The sequence below is a fragment of the Pinus tabuliformis genome, chromosome 3_2 (assembly GCF_031772625.1).
Source record: "Pinus tabuliformis cultivar Carrire ecotype Pingquan chromosome 3_2, CPIR1, whole genome shotgun sequence".
NCBI lineage: Eukaryota > Viridiplantae > Streptophyta > Pinopsida > Pinales > Pinaceae > Pinus > Pinus tabuliformis.
This window is the reverse complement of record NC_142302.1, coordinates 3044477-3065602: the sequence shown is the minus strand read 5'-3', so window position 1 is coordinate 3065602 and position 21126 is coordinate 3044477. Positions and strand designations below refer to the sequence as shown.

Genomic DNA, 21126 nt, shown 5'->3' with positions numbered 1-21126 from the left:
CTGGATGGAGTCAAGGATCACGTGGTTTGCCACATTGCTAGCAGAGAAACTGCCAAGGAGATGTGGGATGCCTTGGCCACATTATATTAGGGATCTTCTAAGTAGCGGAAGATGTACTTGGAGCAGAAGCTGAGATCTGCTCAGATGCAGAAGGGAGAACATGTGGATCCGTTCCTCACAAAGCTGAAGGAGACCCGTGATGAGTTGTCGGCTACGGGGTATACACCTCAGGATTCGGAGTTAGTGAGACTGGCCCTATATTTTGTCTCGGATGAGTGGCAAGTCTTTGTCTAGAGTATCCTGGGCAGAGCAGCATTGCCTAATTGGGATAAGATGTGGACAGTGTTGACCACTGGAGTTGCATCTAATGATTAAATGAAAGACTCCATGCCTAAGGATGATCCAAAGGACACTTGTACCATCAGATATCATCATTCAACAAAGGTTTTTAACTCTACTTCTATTTTCTCATCATCTTTCTTGTACCCATATTCCACACCCTGCGGGGAATTGTAATAAGTGATACTAGTAATGATGAATTTTGAGTCTCTAACAGGCCTAGGATGTTGGGATTCGATCAGCAAACGAGTACACCTTGGAGTGTTTTTTATTTAGTTAATTATCCCTTCTTTTTCAGAGGCGATAATTTTTTGGGTTTTTTCACTCACTTTTTACCCCAAGGCCGGGGTGACGGTTTGAAGGTTAACCCTCTAGCACATCTTAGTGTCTAGAGTCGATGTATATTACCATACTAGATCACACAAAAAAATTAGTGGAATTTGGTTGGGTCTATGTAAGATTTTTTAATAATTAAAATTTTTCCGCAAAATGAGATTTTTAAATTATTTTCTATGTAATGATGTAAATAAGTGGCCTTAGGAAATGTCTGGGGCATGTGACTACTCGAAATTCATCCTTAGAGACCCAACAATATTCTAGGACCCACTTTGGGCATCAAAAAACGACTTATAGTCCCTCAAAATTTGATTTTCCTAATGACAGTGGCAAAAATAAGAAAAAAATAAAAAAAAAATTAATAATTGGAAAAAGTAATTATTTTTTCCAAAGTCAAAAGAGTCAAAGGGTGACATGGAAGTTCATAGGTGAAGAAGGTCAAAGGTGATGTGGCAACTATGTGGGGCCCACCACATAAAGCACAAGCCAAAGTCAAAGTTCCAAGTGGCAAGTCAAATGGAATTCAAAAGTACCACATTGGTTGCATGAAATGCCATATATGGCTAAAAGTCAAATTTGATTTAATTCAAACATATTGTATTTGATATATGTTTCATATGCCAAAGTCTAGAGTTAAAAGAAGTGTGAGTGGATTATGGACCCCACCTCACTCTCCTACTCTATGCATGGCCAACAAAATTAAAATACACACATGCCATAAAAAGGAATCCACGCAAGCCATGTGAAGGCTCCACACAGCAGGGAAAAATCACCGTAAGTATGGTTGATTTGTTTGGGATCTTATTAAGTTATTTGGGGAGATATGTCTCCACCAAGATTTACATCTATCAAGCAACCAACATCTATAACAGTCAACGCACAACTACAGGGAGCCTAAACGCAGTTTACTCTCACCCAAACAGCTTTTACACACAGCAGTTTGTTGGAGCAACGTTGGCACTTGTGATAGGTGTCACATAAATGAGTTTCATTGTGGAGAATTTGATGGGAGTTTGCTCCCCTATCACCTGTGATCATCTACACTTGCCAGCAATCAAAGGAATGTTCACCAACAGTTAGAAGTACGTTGATCCTCACAAGGAATACACACAGCAGATTTGAAGATATTCAATGGACAGTCAAGGAGTCAAGGTTGCCACCTACAGCAAGTCATTTTGCCACTTGTGATTTGATTTTCTACATTGGGATTGTCAATCCATCTCCACTTGTCATTGGAATTTTCCTTGGGATCATCTCCCATTTTCTTATTTATATGAGTCTTGAGCTCTCATTTGTATCATATAGAATGAGCTATTGGGCTTACGGAGACTCTACTAGATTTCGTATTCATTTTCATATAATAAAAATACTTTGGCGTACTGTTGTGTTGGTGGTTCTCCTTCCATTTCTTGAGGCGATGTTATTCCAATTGTTGTGCTTTACATTCTACATGTATGTTGGATTATGCTAGTTATCATTTTGCCACTTGTTTGGATTAACATATGCAAGCTATCTTGTATGGTTTTTGGGTTGGAGAAATACTCTAGGAAGAGGAGCACAAAAAGATTTTTTGGTGAAATCTCTAGTCTTCTCCTCCATTGTATAATCTAATCCCTTTACGAATGCTAACATCGTTTTCCAAGTGTGTAGAGATCTTTAGATTTGGTTGAATGGTTTACTTGGGCGTGGGGTAACTCTCCAATAGACTAACCAACTCCCAAGATCGAGAATAGAAAGACCCAATCATTTTGCCTCAAGGATCTCATCAAATGATTTTGAAAAAGGGAGTTTCCTTTCCTCTAGCCTACTAAAATCACATAAATTTAAATTCAATATTTTTCCTTATCAATATCTTGTGCTTTCAAGGATTTTATCTGCTATCTAAGAGCTTGAAGATGGCTAAGCAAAGACGAAAGTTTACTCTCACTCTTTAGCTTAGCCTTTTGTGAATTATAATTGTATATATACATTTTATCTTGCTGATTTTTTCATTAATACTTAACTTATTTTGCAGTCATTGTTTAGATTGTTTGCTAACTCTTGTGTGGCAGATTTTGAAGAGCAAACTCCACAACATCTAACAAGTGTTTGCAGGACCTTTGGCAAGTGTTGGGGGTTCGATTTCCAAGGATGTCGTGAGCCCTTTTGAGGCTTATTTTGGCCAAGTCGAGTTCATAGGAGGGCTGTCCACTTTCCTCTCTAAGGCATGGGCATTTGGAAAAAGATTTCACGTTGTTTCCCTTGCATAAGTTTTTGTGAAGGCTTGTCACTACTTTCTCAAGAAAGGAGGTCTAGTGTCCAAGTTTCAAGCAATTATTGTGAAGACTCTCCTTGAAGTTTGAGGACTTTGAATGGGTCTCTTCTCATTGTAATATTAATAAAAGACCTAATTTGCTTGTCATAGCTTGGGAGTTCTCCCATGGTATCCTATCTCCCCATTTAAAGGGAGGCTTCTCTTGGGTGGATTGACATTTGCATGGTTTAAATTTTCACACTTCATTCACTTACATGCATGCTTTAATTGAAAATTAACACAACCTCACTATCACATTTCATTTTTAAGTTAAAGTTTGTTACAATTTCATTTTAGCTTTGCATTCTCTATCTCATTGTTGCTTGGATCCACAAGCTTACACTTTACTTTGGGAAATTCATTCTTCAGATGCAAGCATTTTATATTCTTAACAAACTTGATTTATTTCCATTTACCTTGGTAAATTGTTTCATGAGAACTTGAATATATGCTTCATTTTTATGCTACATTGTTATCTTGAATATTGGAGCAATTTATTGTCATTGCCTATTTGAAACAAAATTTACTTTCAAGCAAATTACTTGTATCATTTTAATTCATTGATGAGACACATGCAACATTTGTAAGCTAATTTTATTCCTCCAATTGAAGTTATAATTGCAACTTATGTTGAACACTATTTCATTTTCAAACATTGTAAATCAATCTCTTTGAAGCATTTGCATGTAGCATCATTTTATTAACACAACTTCATTTTAGTATAGGAAGGCCCCAAGCCTCACTAAAATTAACTTCCAAGCATAAGCTTGTTTGATATAGTATAGAAAAAAATATTTCTTGGAAAGTTCTTCCATCTTGTATGAAGTAAGGGAACGGCGTTGTGACCCTATAATTATGAAGGTGGCTTGTCCCCTTGTAGGAACGAAGGCACACGCTGGCTCGTAAGACTCAGGGGACGGGTATCGTTAATAACATCTTCGTGCCCTCGCCCCCTCTTTCTTACAGCCACCCCAATTTTTACCCTTTGGTAAGAGCTCAAGAGAAAGACTTCTCACTTAGCTTAGGCATTTTAGATTAAAAATAATCAAGACTAATTGCATCCAAATGTTGAAATTTCTAAGTCTATTCGTTAGAAATTTAATGTGTTTTCTTTTGGTTTATTTCTCTAATTGTTAGTTACGAACAAGTTATTCAAAACATATAAATAACGAAATAAACACAATATAGTCTCAACCATCTACAGATCAACAATTGAAAGAAAACAAACACACAAGTGACACCGTTATTTTTGGACAACTCGTCCTTGGAAAAACCCAATGTGGGAAAACCAATGCAACAATTCTGAGGGTTTATTATTATGGAGTATATCCTTTGAGTACAACTGGGTGCCAAACTAGCTCAACTAACAAAGAAAAACAATTGGCAGTGATACCTTTCTTTTCAGAAGCAGGTATTCAGAAAACCTGCCCCACGAAACCCTCTCTAGCAACACTAAAGCATTGCATCAGCCCTCCCGGCCTCTGCGTCAGCCTTCTGAGGCACTTCGTAGCCTCTAGGACCCTCTACGTCACTCCTGCTGCCCTCGGCGTGGATGACGCAGGCCCTCTGGCCTCTACACTGTCTCTGCTGAGCTTTGTGTGGCTTGCTCTAGCTTCTGCGTCTGCCTCTCTACCTCTGGGCTGGTCTCTCGGCACTATCTCTGCCTCTTTATCCAGTACTCACTGCCCCTCGCTGCTGATCACTGATTCGACTATACTTAGCAAACCCCGCTCTAGTAAATTGAATGAATGATCATTCTGGCGTTTCTTCCAATTGACCTGTTGTCGCACAATGTCTAGGCACCGCGACAATGCTCAGAGTAAGGGTTGTCACTCTTGATCCTTACACTCTCTACTTAGACTCTCTCCTAGGCAAGTCAAGGGGGGTAGTCCTTAGGTAAATGAATGAGGATAGCCTGTGAAAAAACAGACTCTAGGAGATTTTAATGATGGACAAATTGACAAAAGTAAACGAATCTCGATTAACTCAGATGAATAGATTAAACGCTAATGTAACCAAGACATGACCACAGGATAGAAATGATTATAGACCAGTGCCCTTTATATTGAATTGTAGATTAAGTAAAACAAGTTATCTAGAAAAATTTTCCAATATGTGACGAATAATGACAATCATGAATAATCAATGTAAATGCCCAAAACTTTAATATGCAAAAGATTCCATATTTAAAATGATTTTCACTTAATGGAATTCAAATCTAGAATAATTAACTTCCTCTTATAGCCAATATAATTTAAAACATTTATAGATCTTGACCATAGAGAAGTATAAAAAATGCATTTATTCACCAAATAACACCAAAGAACTTTAGGCTTAAATTTTAATTATTCCTTAGGCCATAACTTTAATGTGAAAAATGAACAAGTAAAATAAATCAAAGGCTTTAATGAATCGAATTTTTAATGGGCCGTAGGCCACATTAATTTTTTTTTAATGTTAAAGCATAATTGCTTTAATTTATTTTATTCCAAAATCTAAAGTCACAAAAAAAAATTAAGATTTTTAGACTTTTTAAATGTTTTTATGTTTTAAGATTTTTTAATTTTTATGATTTTAAAAAATTTCTTATGATTTTTTTTAGAAAATTTTTGAAGTTTTTTTTTATGTCCAAAAATAAAAAAATCATTTTAATTTTTATGATTTTTTTAGATTACTTATGATTTTTTTCAGAATTTTTTAATGTTTTCTTTTATGTCCAAAAATAAAAAAATCAAATAAAAAATAAAAAAGACAAGGCAAAATCAAAAGAGGAATCAACGTTTTTTGTTTTCTCATGTTTTAGATTTAAAAAACAAAATCAAAGCAAATCAAAACAAAATAAAATTTATAAAGCTAAAATACATCACACTTAACCCATCCCTACGAATGTACAAAGTAAAAAAAAAAGAAAAAGGAAAACGTAAATTTAAATCTAATCCTAACTCTAACTATATACAAATGTCAAACACTAAAACCATAAAAACTGAACTTAAATCATATGCCTATACAATATACAAATAAAAAAAAAAATCGAAATGTATGTTATTGTATTGTTATGCAGGTCGAGGGAAGGAAAAGGTGACGGCAAAGGGAGACTGAGGGATACACAGCGAGGGAGATGAGGATTCGATAGTGAGGAAGGAAGGCAGGCAGCGTGGAGGATTAGGAGAGGAGCTCGACGGGTAGGTGAGAAGGGACTGCAATGAAGGCAGAGACGGTAGCAACAAGGATAAAACTGCGGGTAGCACGCAGGTTTGGCGGATACAACTCTGCGTTTAGGAGAGGCGTGGGCAGTAGCAAAGGGAAAGCGTGGAGAGGTTTAGGAGATATGCATGGAGAAGGGAAGATCTGCTGCGGAGAGGGATAGAGGTTTAATGGGACAATGTACAGGTTATGAGCGAGGCAAGTTAGAGGGCCACGTGAATTGCTTGCAGGTCAAAAGAAGGGAACAACTTGGACGACAGATGGATGGCGAAGAGGCAGCAAAAGGACTATGGGCTTACTGGAGTAGCGGAAGGACTCGAAAGGAAACAGTGAGGTTTCGAGGGCATGAGATATAGCGAGGGAATGGTTGCAGACGGAGAAAAGGTAGAAGGAGAGGATGCGGGTTTCCTTTTTCTTTTGCAGGTTTCGAAGGCAGCGGGTAGCAATGGATGAGGAGCAAATTCGAATGGGGAATGGAGCAGAGGAAGTTTGCAGAAAGGAGCCACGGGGAGGAAAGGCAAGCGATGAGATGAGGGTTTTAAGCAGTTTGCCCAAAAATTTCAAAATTTTCCTGCAACAAAAAAATGAAAACCCCAGGCAGTAGACAGAAAGACAAATGGTGCCCAATAAAACTCAGAAATTCCCAGATTTAAGATGTTATATCTCTGTTTAAAATTTTGCCGATGAAATCCTAAAAAAATTCTTCCAGATAATTTTTTTTTAATTTAAAACCCTGGACTGCAAAATTCTTTCGAATAAAATTCCTACAAAATGATGTTGATGAACCTCAAAGATCCAGATCTTACCCTCCAGGGCCTAGATCTGGATTCTGCACAGTTTTCCTTTTCAGATCTGCAGTTGCAAGGCAAAAATAAAACACCCAAACGATATATACAAAAACGAAGAAAAAAACCCAAGTCAGAAAACCAAAAATAATTACAGATCCATGTACATGAATAGCAGATCTATTAGATCTAGGGAGTGTGAGTCCAACTCTGCTCCCAGATCTGATAATCTGAGGCTCTTGAAAGCCATATCTATCGATTTAGCACAAAAAAAAAAAAAAATTGAATTTTAGAGGAGGTAATGAGCTCAAAACCCTTCATGCATCACCCATAAAAAATATCTTATGATAAGCCCGGGATCAAATTAAGTTGGGCTCTTCAGAAAACATGGATCGAGAGTTGACTGGTTCAACCAAAAACTTCCCCAAATGCTTGATGATCTAAAAATCAAGACTTTCCTACACAACTCAATTCAATCATCAACATAGAGTGAGAAAACGATAATAAAATTCAGATAAATAGAGATACCTGCTATTATATTCAAAACTTAAATTATCATTCAAACCCCAGCGACTGAGCAAGATACCTATACTCAAATCGCTCTTCAGAAAGCTATCATCAATGGTTAAAAAGAAATCTATGCATGAAAATGACACATCTTACAGTATTTCCACGAAGAGTAAAACCAGCAAAAATTTAACCCTAAAGTCTTTCTTTATTGCTCATAAAAAGATTACAAGAGAGCTTTTCACTTAGTACACGATCTAGAGATCGGATGAACTGACTGACAAATGACCTCCTATTTAAAGATAAATCCTCCAATGACTAGTTCGAGTGATCCTCGTCAAAGCAATCTCGACCGTTGATGAGGATCAAAATTTCTTTTAATCTTATCCATCGAAATTTTAAATTTTTGAGGAAATTCGAAATTTTCAATTTAATGCATTTTAATTAATTCAAAAATTAAATTTTTGAATTAATTTCCTCAAAATTTTGACTTTGACTTAACCCTAGAGACCAAAAGCTTAAAGTTTATCGAAATAATCAATTTACCTTAGTCTCGGGACCTCTTAAAATTTAATTTTGAAGGACCAACGAATTTTTCCTTTGGAGAATTTAAATTTACCTAGGACCTAGAATTAATTAAATTTCTGGCTTAGGATTTTAAATAATTTTTTACCAGAAAATTTAATTAATTAATGTGTGAGGGGATAAATTATTTTTCCAACCCTCAAGACACTTTACATCATGATTTTCACATTTTTTTTACATTTCAAGGGGGAAAACCCATTTGCAAAAGACCCTCACAGACTACCCAGTTATGTGACACAAATATAATATAGTAGATCAAACAATTTGTAATTAAATAACCTAACCAAATAGTTAGGATTATTCCCAAATCACTTTTATATAAGCTCGATCTAGAACACTAGGACTCCCCTAAGATCCCAGTGACAAAATCCATTTGGACTTTGGGGTAAGGCTGAAGGAAAACTTTGTCGACCATCCAAGAATGGATCAGTGAAACAAAAAACTTCTCGGAATGTAGATCGTCACCAGAAAAGTAGGTTTACCTAGGTAATTACATACACAACACGGATCTGCTGAGATTATTTACATTATATACATGCGCACTGGATTTACATTATAAGATGATGATCAAGTGATGATGATAGCTGGATGGCACAAACACATCGATCAGGCACTATCCCTTTTGTGAAAAAAGGGGATGTACTGCTATGGGTCGTTGACACGTAGTGGTCAACATCTGGCTCTACTTGGGGACACGTTGTTGCACTAGAGGAATGTGAGAATCCAGAATCTGCATCCACGCAACACACAACATAACATAAGTAGCGTCCATCCAAAAATCATCATATAACGTTAAGCACAGGAAAGATATAAGCTCTTCATTTATTAACTAGTCTAATAACATGAAAAACACAAATCTAACTACAAAATGAAATACTGAAATAACAGGGCATAAGGTTAGAAATACAATACAAAGATGCCCCATGGCATTAGATGCATTCAATATAGTGCATACTAAGCATTTGCCTGCTTTCAGGCAAATCTGTCGGCTGTTTCTCGGATGTGCCATGTCCAATTCTGCATACGGTAGGACTTTTTCCTATTCGAAAATCAAGTTGTTCGCGACCATCTGATGCATCAAATCGCTTTCTCATTCTCTTTCTCTTGTGCTTTTTCTTTGTGGCAGGCTGTATCACTGATGATGTGGCACATTCTGCTTCAAAACTCTCAAATGAAGTATGTAAGATATGTGTGACATGTCTTTCTTCATTTTGCATCTGTTCTGTCAAGAATTATGGATCAGTCGCACATGTGTCATGAGTAATAACTTGACCTTTTTTAATTTCTTCTTTGACCATGTCATTCTTAGTTAAATCTTCGTTAATGGAGTTAGCCTCTTTCTCGGGATATTCGCAACAATACGGGACCTGTGATTTCCTCTCTTCCAGCCTCTTATGTAGTGAACCCATTTCTCTGGCATGTTTTACTATTAACTTCGCTTGATTGAGTTTAGTTTTCACGAATCTTTCTTGCAGAGTGACATGATTAGCTTGCATAGCCTTTATTTGGTTCTAAATAACAGACATCTGATTAGAAAGATTAACTTCCATTATTTTTAATCTGTTTTCGATGATATGTATTCCATCTGTATTTATGACACATGGTACCTGCTTTTCTTCTATGGCCAATAATCTATTCTGAAGAGATAATCGACCAACTTCCATGTCCTTTATAATTTTATCATTCTTTGCTTTCATTCCCATGAAACAATTTTGCATATAGTTTATCTCTTTCTTATGATTTGCTTGCATGGTAGCTAACTGATTATTATAATCGAATCTCATGATGGTCATTTCTTCATCCATAGTTGACAATTTGTTTTGAATTGAACTTATTTCTTCTTGATAACTTGCTTCCATGGCAGTCACTTGATTTGAATGAATGAATTCCATGATCGTCATCTTTTCCTCTAGGACTAATAATTTGCTTTGCATAGAATTGATTTCCCTGTCATGATTAGCTTTCATGGTTTCCATTTCCTTAGCATGCTGACTCTGCATGTCGGTTATGTGATCAGAGTGTTTAATTTTCATGATTTCCATCTCCTTATCACGTTTTTCCAGGTGGGTGTACAAAGTTCTCATATCCTTAACGTAATCAGTTACAAATTTTTCTTGATTATCTCCATATTTTTTACCAACTGTGTTTGATTGAATTGCATGTCTTTAACCAACTGCTTTAGTTCTTCTATAATTTGCTTATCATTTTCCCTTTCATTGTGAACACTGATTTGATAACTTGTTCCTGCTTTTCCACTATCATGGATTTGTCTATCAATGAGATGGAAACAATCATGGGATTATACTTGGAGTCAATGCCACCTATCCTGGAAAGGGTGTAGGGAATGTTACTCCTCAATTGAATGAGGGTAACTCGATTCATTTACAAGAATCTCTTTATGTACCTGATCGCAAGAAGAACTTGGTGTCCATTTCGGCAATGGAAATCCAAGGTTTCATGGTGGCATTCATCGATGGAAAGGAAGTCCATTGGGGACCATGTCAGTTGACACATCTCGTCTATAACACTGGAGGTCTGCTTATTATGGGGCCCTACCGTATGTGAGTCAGATGGTGACAGGGATGCCTAAATTCAAGAAGAGCATGAAGGTACATGTCTGAGATGTACCAAAGGAAAATCTTACAAGGGGACCATTCCCCTCATGTAGCAAGTCCATAGGTTTGGAACAACCTGAGGGGTTTGAGATTCATGATCGGGAATCTCATGTATGTAGGTGAAAGAAAGCCCTCTATGGCTTGAAGCAAAACACCCCGGGCTTAATATGAGAGGATTGATAGTTGTCTGATGAAGCTGAGATTCACTAGGAGTGACGCTGATCCAAACCATTGCTTGAAGGTTGTGGATGATAGACCTCTCATACTAGAACTTTCTGAGGACGACCACTTTCTGACAGGTGCATACCCTCTCATTTGCAAAAGTAAGAGGGAGTTGGATTCCAAATTTGGAATGGTGAACTACAAGCCCATGACTACCTCATTATGTGGTAGTGATGTCGAACCAGATTTGGGAAATGCCTCTGAGTTTCATAAACTCATTCGCATTGATGTTCTTGGTGAACTTCCGTCTGGATATATGTTTTGCAGTTAGCATGTTGGGCTCATATTTGGTTGAGCCTCACTGATTGGTGCCAAGAATCATTTGAGATATCTTCAGGGCACAATCTCTCTTGGATTAATATACTCTGCCGGAAATGTGAAGCTGCATGATTATTCTGATGCTAATTAGGCAGGCAGTGTGGAGGATCACAAGAGCACTTCTGAGTGCTGATTCTCTTTGGGTTCTACTTCGATATTCTGGATGAGTAGGAAGCAGAAGTCGATTGCTATAAGCACCGCTGAGACCGAATACATAGCTACAAGTATGACCTTGTGTGAAGCTGTCTGGTTGCAGAAGCCCTTCAGTGAGCTGTTTGACACATGATGGATACCACCGTGATCTTTCGTGACAACCAGAGGGGGATTCAATTGTTGGGGAATCCCAAGTGTTATGATCGCTCCAAGCATATAGACATCAAGTACCACTTTATCTGTGATATGGTACATCGATGAGCAAGAAGGCTCCATCACATTGGGACTAATGTGCAGGGCGCAGACATTCTCTCAAAGCCCCGAGGAAAGGTCAAATTTATGACTTTCCATAATGACTTGGAGTCGTTGAGAGACCCTCTTATGAGTGTCCTGCATGATGCATGCGTTGAGCTCTGGGAGCTCCTGGGGGCTTGGGGTACTTCTTGGAGCAACAAGCAACCACAGGGTGACTCACCCTCCCCTAATGGTGCGCTATGTACAGGGTGAATGGTTCAGCCTTCCCCTCTGATACCTCGTGGCAACTTATGGACACGATGAGTGGTTCTCCTGTCGAGGCATCCTACCCATACAGTCTGGGACTCATGGGAAGTACCTCTCATTTGGCCAATGAGTAGGGAAATGGGGTTAGGGACCTTAGTAGTACTATCAATGGACGCATCGTTGTATCTACCGTACTCCCTATGCTAGGATGACCACCATTTATCTGGGATCAATTGGAACTGACTTTGGGTCAGTAGGAGTGATATAGCTCTCTCTCTTAGAATTGATCTAGGATCAGTATGAGTGGCTTGAGACACACTCTTGTGATATTGATCTGGGATCAATGAAACTGACTTTGGGTCAATAAGAGTGATACAACTCATTCTCTTTTGGAACTAATATGGGATCAGTAAGAGTGGTATGACACACACTCTTCGTATGGAACTGACTGCGGGTTCGTAGAGAATGGTATGAGACATTCTCGATCAATTCTTCTTCTTCATGGTTCAGCAGAGCAGAGAAGAGCCATGCAAGGTACTGATGGCAGAGATAGTACAGTCTGGCAGATGGATCAGCGGATGGAGTTCTCCCTAGTTGAGAGGGAGTGTTAAAATTGGCAACTAGGGCCAAACTCCATGTGGGTCACCTTATTTATGGCAGCTGATATTTTTCTTGGACCCCTCTCATTGAGAGGTGTAGGATTGATCTAAAGATCATCCGATTTCGATAAGTAGTCATGAAGATATGAATTTAGTTGTGTTATGGGACAATTCGTCAAGGTCGGCCAGCAACCAAATAACCCCCACATGTGCTAAATGTTTTAGTATAAAAAGAGATGACTTGAGAGTCATTTCACACACACTTCACTCTTGATTTCTCTCCACTTGTTTGGGTTTTAGTGGAAGACAAGTCTAAGAGGAGGTAGTCCTAGACGCAAGAGAAAAGGAGACTAAGAGTGTTGCCCTAGAGGAGATGCCCAAGCCCTAGACAATATCTAAAGAGACCTAGACGCAGGCACTATGCACGCACTCATGAAGGATGATTATCATTGGAGAAAGGCACCTACACTGCCCTAAAGGAGGCTCTCCTACGCAGCCCTTGAAGAGACCTTATCACAGTTCTAGAGTGACCCTAACCGCAGTCTTAAGGATGCCCTAACCAGCAAAGAGGGAATGAACAACGTGGGTTGTTTCAAGGTCATTGTGAAGGCTGAGTTGTTGTTAGGAGGGCCGAGGCAAAGGAGGTTAGTGTCAAGCCGTTTAGCGTTTGATGTGTGGGCTAGAAACTCAGTTTGGAGGAGGCCGTATGCTACAACAAGGCTGTGTGGTAGGCCGCAGGCCATACCACCACAGCAAGGGATAGTGTGGAGCTGTTTAGGGGCTGTCTATGCCCAAAACAGCAGTGATGGGAGCCACCACTTCTCCTAGGGTAAGCCGCAGTCAAGGAGGGTTGTTTTGGTGGTTGATCAAGGGTTATTACAGCAGGCAAATATGCCCTAACCAGTCACAGACATTGCAGCAATGCCACATAGGAGCAGCAATGCCACATGGGACAGCAGTGTGGCAACATGGTGTAGCAATGGCACATGGGACATCAAGTACAAAGTGCAGCAAGGTGTAGCAATTGTACTTGGGACAGCAATGATACTTGCTGCAGCAAGTACATGGTGCAACAATGGTTCATGATGGAGCAATGGTACATGGTGTAGTATTGGTACAGCAATGGGAACTGCAACGGGTATATGTTGTACAGTGCAGCATAGTAGGATCAGCAATGCATAGCATAGCTCAGCGTAGTACAGCAGTACAATGATGGGTAAAGTGATGATTAATGAAACATGATGAAATGCAACATAGTGATGATGGGTGCAGCATGGTGCAGCACAATGAGGAGTTGCATGATGATGAGGTGCAGCATGGTGATGGAGTCACCGTGGAGAATCAGTTGAAGCAGCATGTCTTCAACTGAGTTCAGCTACCTCATGTATCATCTTATTAGAGATGAACTATGCTCTTATTTAGATAAGTCAAAGTGTTGACTTCTGTTGTAAATGTACTATCTCTCTCTCTCTCTCTCTGCTGAATTATTGAAGAACATATAAGAAGAATTGATCAAGGGTTTCCCCACATTGGGATTTGTCCCTACCTAGCACCACATCTTGTGTCCTCTTGTCTTGGTTTGTCTTCTGCGATTTATGTTTATGTTCTATCTGCAATTTCTTATTATGCTGATGTGATTGCTAATCTGGAAAAGATATTGAGCTAATTGTGAAAATTGAAATAAATTGCTCTAAGCATAGAACATACCTAAAATTAACAAGAATCCAACAAATTGTATGTGTTCTAGGGATTATTTATGAAATACTAATCATAGTAGAAGACCAAATTGAACCAAATGACAAGCTATATTACTCAAAACAATGACTACACATTGAACAAATGACTCACTACCTATAAAATTTAGATACCAATCAATGGGATCTTTTATCTCCAAACCACCTTGTTTCATACATTTCCAAGCTTGTCATAACTACCGATATTCTCTAGAAGGCATTTCTAATGCATATTGCTTGCTTGACAGTTTAATAATTATTCTCAAATTGCTTCCTTCATAACTTCTCCCTAGGCTTGCTAGTGAATCATGCAGAATTTCCAAATACCCATACCCATATAGATTAACCTTATAATGATATAAGAAATCAATATTCTTATCTGCACTGAATTTCAAAAATTTACTTTATACATTCTCAGCACACTCTCCTAACAAGGATACATGGGAAGAGATTACTACTTTAGGTGGCTCTTCATTTTCCCCTGTCATTATGTCCACCAAAGGATAGCCCTCTCTCCCATACAGTCTATAACACTCCTTTTTGCAAGGAATTGAAACCTGCATAAAAACATATGAGCTATAACTGCTAACTTAGAAACATGTATCAACATTTATCCCAAACTGAAGCATTTTGTAAAAGATTCCAACCTTTGCGACGTCTTCAGATAATTTCATGCGAGGCTGACCATTTATCTCTACCAATTTAAAAACACAACCAAGGGCAGGTTGAGCAAAGCATGTAACGAGATGGGTACCTATCCCAAATGCATCCACCTCATGCCCCTGTAAATATAATATATAATGTCAGCAAGCTTTACTGCAACCAAATTGACATCTTTGAACTTGGAATTAAAGTCAATGAAATTTAGTAAAAGGATCCCAAAAAATATATAAAAACCAGGAAAACAAAAAGGTAAAGGAGATAGAAAAATGAAAAACAGGACATGCTAAGAACTTAAAACAGGAAGGTTGAAACACCGTGAATGCTCTTTTCCAATGAGATAGTGTTCTAAACTCATCCCTATTAACGCATTTTCTGGGTAAGTGATATATTCACTTTTTGCAATCGGATGCAGTTCTAACCTCAAGACTTTACCTGTTTGTTCAATGCATCAAGTGTATCTTCATTGATGTCATTGCTAGCAGAAATTATCATTTTCCCAAACTCAGGAACTCCAAATTCCTCTCCGATTGCACGAAAGGATTTCCGTGCCTCTGTAGATAAATATGCAAGGTCACCGGAATCCAATCTGATGCCATGAGCTTTATAGCTGCATCATGAAGAGCACAATCACATTGTCACTTCTAGGCAACAATTAGGTTCCAGTTAAGACGAACTTAAATCAAAACAATGGATCATCTAATTCATTTTTCCTTGATTCTAATACAGACATGTTGGAAGACTTTTACACTTCACATTTATAATATGTGGTCAAGTAAACAAACATTCTTAGTACCAGGAAGACATGGCTTTGAAAAAATCATCTAATTTTAATTCTTTGTTGTCAATAACTATTGTGTTTCCACTATGGACAAGATCTTTTGGAATTCCCATCCAACAAGCATGTTGAAACACAGGTCCCAAATTAGATAAAAAACAACCAGCTAAACTTATAATTGGTTAGAAAAAGAAATAAAATCAAACACCGAGCTCACCATAAAAGGAGGTGGCATACAAATTAACACAAAGATAAAATCAAATGTGATTCAAAGAAGCTAAAGCAATCTCAATAGAATTGCTTCAATTTGACTAGCTTTATATCCATCATAGATATGTCTAGTTGCTGAGCAACAATTAGTGAGACAAGACCATGTGTCAATTTCACCGAATGAAGAATGCCTGACTGTCACATGGCATTGATCACAATTGACTTTTTCAACGTAAAACATTTCATGTTATATCCCCTATACACAGTAATACAGATGTATCACCAATTTCTCCATATAGTCTAAGTAGGTTGTGTTGCTGCACAAACTAGTAGGCCTTGTGAAATAGGCAAAACTTGGAGGGCACAACAACACCCGGGACAGAGGCCCATTGTCACCACAGCCTAAGTCCCCTATCTTCTCAGATTTTCACCGATGGGAGGAGTCCCACTAGCACTCACTTGTGATAGATATATATCTATAATAGGTTTGAAGTGAGGGAAGGTGGCTCATTCAATGGAAGGGTTCAACAAAGTATGAGCTTTGGGAGAAGCTAGTAAGACCTATTGTATCTTTGTAGACAGTTCAAGGCTCGAGAACTGTGCCAAAGCATTTAAGTAAGGGTTTTAATTGAATTGGATGACCAATGCATTAAACCATTAACGCTTGTATAATCCAAAAACTCCTGAGAATTCCAAAGGGTTGATTTTCATTCATAACAACATAAAATGTTTGAACTGATTTTGAAAGTTGTAATGTTCCAAACTTGAACAAACAGTGATATACAAAAGAAAATATGATTCATACACAAAAAATTAAACGATCAGCAAATACTCAATACACATCAGAAATAAGAACCAACTGAGCCATTTTATTAATGGAATGGAGCAAGTACAATAGTGTGGAAAATGCACCTGGGCTTGCCTCAAGATCAAGCTTGACAGAACCCAGGTGTCAAATAGTAATTTCAATGCTGGAAAGTAACTGCTTCTCTAATGCTTTGCGCTATCTCCCAATAATTGCAACTACTGGCTCGAAAGGAGTTGCAAGAAACCCTGTCTCCAGTGCTAAGAAAATGATGAAACTTCAGCCACAAACTCCTTGGCCAAAACCCACAAAAACCCAGAAAGGGTTTGGCCAGAATCCAAACTCCTCTATGGCCCACATCCTCCAAAAAGCACTAGAAATATCCCCTGCAAGAGATGGCCACAAGGCCCTCCTCCAAGCTCTAAAAGGGAAGCAAACACCACTCCAAATATCTCTTCCAACCTCCACGGCAAAGCTCAACCTCAAGGACTAATGCTCTACCCACCAAGTGAGCTCCCAATATTGCCTCTGCGCTGGCCCAAGTAGTGGGAAAGTCACACTGCTAAGCAAGAAGCTCAATCAGCTCCCAAACTCTCCTAAATGCTGACAATCCTCCCTAGCCTTTTCTCTGGAAAATCTCACATCAAAACTCCATTGCTAAGCACCACCAACAAACTCGGCCTCCTCTCCCAATGCATCTTCTAGTAATACGCACCAACTGAAAGGAAATGCTACAGCTAGAAATCACAATGTGATCCTCCTGAAAGAATGAGAAAACCTTCCTAGGGTGGCACTTGAAGTCCACCGAAGAAAGGGTGAGCTCTTTGCCTGAAGAACTCATGCTAAACAACAAGTGACTCGGCTAAGCAACTCGAGCAACCAAAGAGAATGTGAAAATTCCTTAAACCTAGGAATTCCTACTGCAACACTGATGATATTTCTTCTACTTGTTAGATTTACATGAACAAGTTATTTGCAGTTTCCTACGCCCCACAAGCAATATCCACAGAACGTAGACAGTGAGCAGGCATAAAGTAATGACCAAGCTACGCAGAAAATAGACAGTGATCATGGCCCTCCTGCTCAACTCCGTGCCACCATCACCTAGATTGAAAGCAATGATCAACACCAAGCTCCTCTCACGCAGAAAAAAAAGCAGTGATTGCAGCCCTCCTCAACACCATGCCTCCATCATGCAGTGGGATAACATCTTGACAGCACAGTTTAAATCCAGCAGCAACAGCTTCGCTAAATGGAGCCATGGTTTAGATAAACTCAATGAATTTTTATCTCAGATAAATAGCCTCTCTGAACACATAAAATTCACTATTGAAATTGAAAAAGACAACCAACTCCCCTTCCTAGATGTCCTCCTTACCAAGAAAAATGGAAAACTAAGCCACCAGGTCTTCAGGAAACAAACTCACACTGACAAATATCTTCATTCAAATTCCCACCACCATCCGAAGCAGAAAGTGGGTGTCATCAAAACCCTAACTACCAGAGCTTCTAGAATCTCTGACCTTGAACATTTAGAAGAAGAACTCAACCACCTCCCCAAGATCTTTATAAACAATGGCTATCAGAAAAACATTATCCAAAAAATAATTAAAGAATCCTCAACCAATATCCAAAAAAGAAAAGCTCCTAAAAACCCTAGAATCTCCTTACCTTATATAAAAGGAACCACAGACAGAATTGCCAAAATTCTCTCCAAGCATAACATCATGGTTGCCTTCACGCCCCCTAACACCATAAGAAACATGCTTGACTCTGCCAAGGACATAATAGACCCAAAAAATCACAAAGGAGTATACTCGGTTCCCTGCTCATGTGGAAAAGTATATATAGGTGAAACAGGGAGATCCTTTGGCATAAGGTTAAAAGAACACATTAATGATATTACAAGAAACAGGTCGGAAAAATCAGGCCTAGCAGAGCATGCATGTTCCTCCTCACACTACATTTGTATGGAAGAAGCAAAATTAATTCACAAGGAAGACCATTATTTAAAAAGAAGGGTGAAAGAAGCAATTGAAATCGAAAAATCTTCCAACAACATGAATAGAGACGACGGGCTAAAATTAAGTAACACCTGGAAACCCTTATTAAATAAAATTAAAAAACAGTAAACACAAATATACACTCATTCATTCATTAAAAAAATATAAATAAATAAATAAAATAAAATTTTAACCCTCTTTTAGACAAAAATTAATTAGACAACATAAATAAACCTTGATTAAGCACATTACTAGTATAGTATTTAATACATTGCAAAGAACTTAAATACATAACATTAAAATCTAATAATAATAATAATAAATTAATTAATAACTTAAATACACAACAGTAAAATCTAAAATAATAATTAATAATAATAATATTAATAATAATAATTAATTAATTAAATAAAATTGTTATTGTATTTCATTAATATTAATTTACTAATTTATTATTATATCATATTAATTTTAATACAATAATTTATTAATACATTTCCATAATAAATTAATAGATTATTATCTTGATATTAGGGTATTAATTCATTAATTCATTTAAGACACTTCATTAATATAATATATATTATATTACATTATATAAATATTAATATATTAATATTATAGTGCTATGTTAGTAACATAGTAATATTATCTATAATATTAATTAACTATTAACAATATACTAATATATTAATAGATTATTTAATTGTTTATACATTAAGTTATATAATGTATTACTAATATTAGATTAATTCCTTAAACATTAATCTTTTAGATCTTTTCCAAATTAATATTTATTAATATTTCTTAAGACAAATACATTAATTATATAAACCAATTTTATTAAAAAATAATAATAATAATAATAATAATAGTTAATTAATTAATTATTAAATTTAAATATATACATAATCAATCCCTTTTAATATATATATATATATATATATAATAATAATAATAATAAATTAAATAAAAATAAATTATTAATAATAAGACTATTAATAATAATAAATTAATTGCCCACGGGGCTTTGGATTGACGATGAATGGGTGCGATGTTAAGGCACTCCTTGCGATAAGTCACCGGTTCAAATCCCTGTGGGTGCGTAGGTTAGTCTTAACAAGCAAAAAAAAAAAAAATAATAATAAATTAATTAATATAGATAAATAAATTAATTAATATACATATAAATTAATAAAGAAATAACTATTAATTAGTTAAGCTTTTGAAAGCCGACAAAAAAAAAAAGCATTGAATATTTTTTCAATCAACTATTAATAGCTCCATAATTTCACGCTCTCTCTTCTCAAAATACAAATCTCATTGCCCTGATGATGGACTCACTAAGCTAGTCCGAAACGTTGGTTCAATAACTGTTCACAGGTTTTTTCACAAACAAAAATAAATTGAATTACATACACTGGTGTAGGCTGCAATGTAAATGCTCCTCAAGACCCTTCTTATATCTTCTTGTTGGACAACCAACGGCCTAGATTACATCTTAATCAAAGGCTCAGATCATTTTGGCTTGATGCGTGGCTTTTTCTGGAAGTTTCACCCCTGATTAGATTAATACCCATTAATATTCTAATTTTCCTAAGTTTAGACTTTGGAAGCCCATTAAAAATATTAATTATTTTAATAAAATCACTTCTGGATGGAATTTCCCAAAACTCTTTCTAGGTTCTTTGGAATACCTGTGCCCAAGCCTCCCTGCAAAAGTTGAGGCTTAGAGCACATCTGATGCTACCCCAAATCAACAGTTCACAATGTTACCGCTCAACACAAGATTACAAGATGATAATAGCAAATGAATGAAGCATTTTAGAGAACACTTTATCTCAATGAAACAAGATTAACAATATTTATTGCTCAATCATCCAAAATGCTTGTTATTGTGTGAATTAGAATAGTTCTCCTAAGCTTACGAGTTTAGCAAATTAGAACAAGAAATGGCTTTCAAGAATGTAAAGTTTGGCAAGAGAGAGACAACTCATGCAACTATGAAATGTAACTAAACTCCAACAATGCAAGCATTCAATGCAATAATGAAACGCAAGTATGAGAAGAGATGAATGGGATGGTTAGTGAGATGATGCCAAAGTTGTCCTTGACCAAAATCTGAACCAAGATACACTGTCCAAACACCAATGATTAGCTTACCAAATATGCATCAGAACTTTCAATGCACTAATATCAACCCAAAGATTAGCTTGCTGTAGCTTATGACAGTCAACAAGACACCAATTACGAATCACCAAATGCAAATAAAGCACAAAGATGCCAAGAGCACTCAAGCTAAACCTTGGAATGTCACTGCAACAACAAATTAGACCACTGTAACCATGCAATCAGACCCCTGTAGCTACTGTATATCAGTCCGTTTCTATAGTCAAGATCAACTACCAATGCAAGGAACAAGAGATAGTGCACAATAACCAATTTTGATGCTAGAAGCACTAAACCAGACCTCAGAGATA

General features: G+C 37.1%; 1 protein-coding gene across 3 annotated transcripts in view; it reads right to left on the bottom strand.

Annotated features, from left to right (window-relative positions):
• Positions 1-21126, bottom strand: part of LOC149179520 (nicotinate phosphoribosyltransferase 1-like) — a 496243-nt gene that overhangs the window by 78892 nt on the left and 396225 nt on the right. For all 3 annotated transcript variants that reach the window (XM_089415680.1, XM_089415682.1, XM_089415681.1), the window contains 3 exons: positions 15286-15460; positions 14838-14972; positions 14649-14747 (listed from right to left, as the gene is read on the bottom strand). In XM_089415680.1, coding sequence (XP_089271806.1) covers positions 14649-14747; positions 14838-14972; positions 15286-15460 — 409 coding nt within the window. The remainder of the gene's footprint in view (positions 1-14648; positions 14748-14837; positions 14973-15285; positions 15461-21126) is intronic.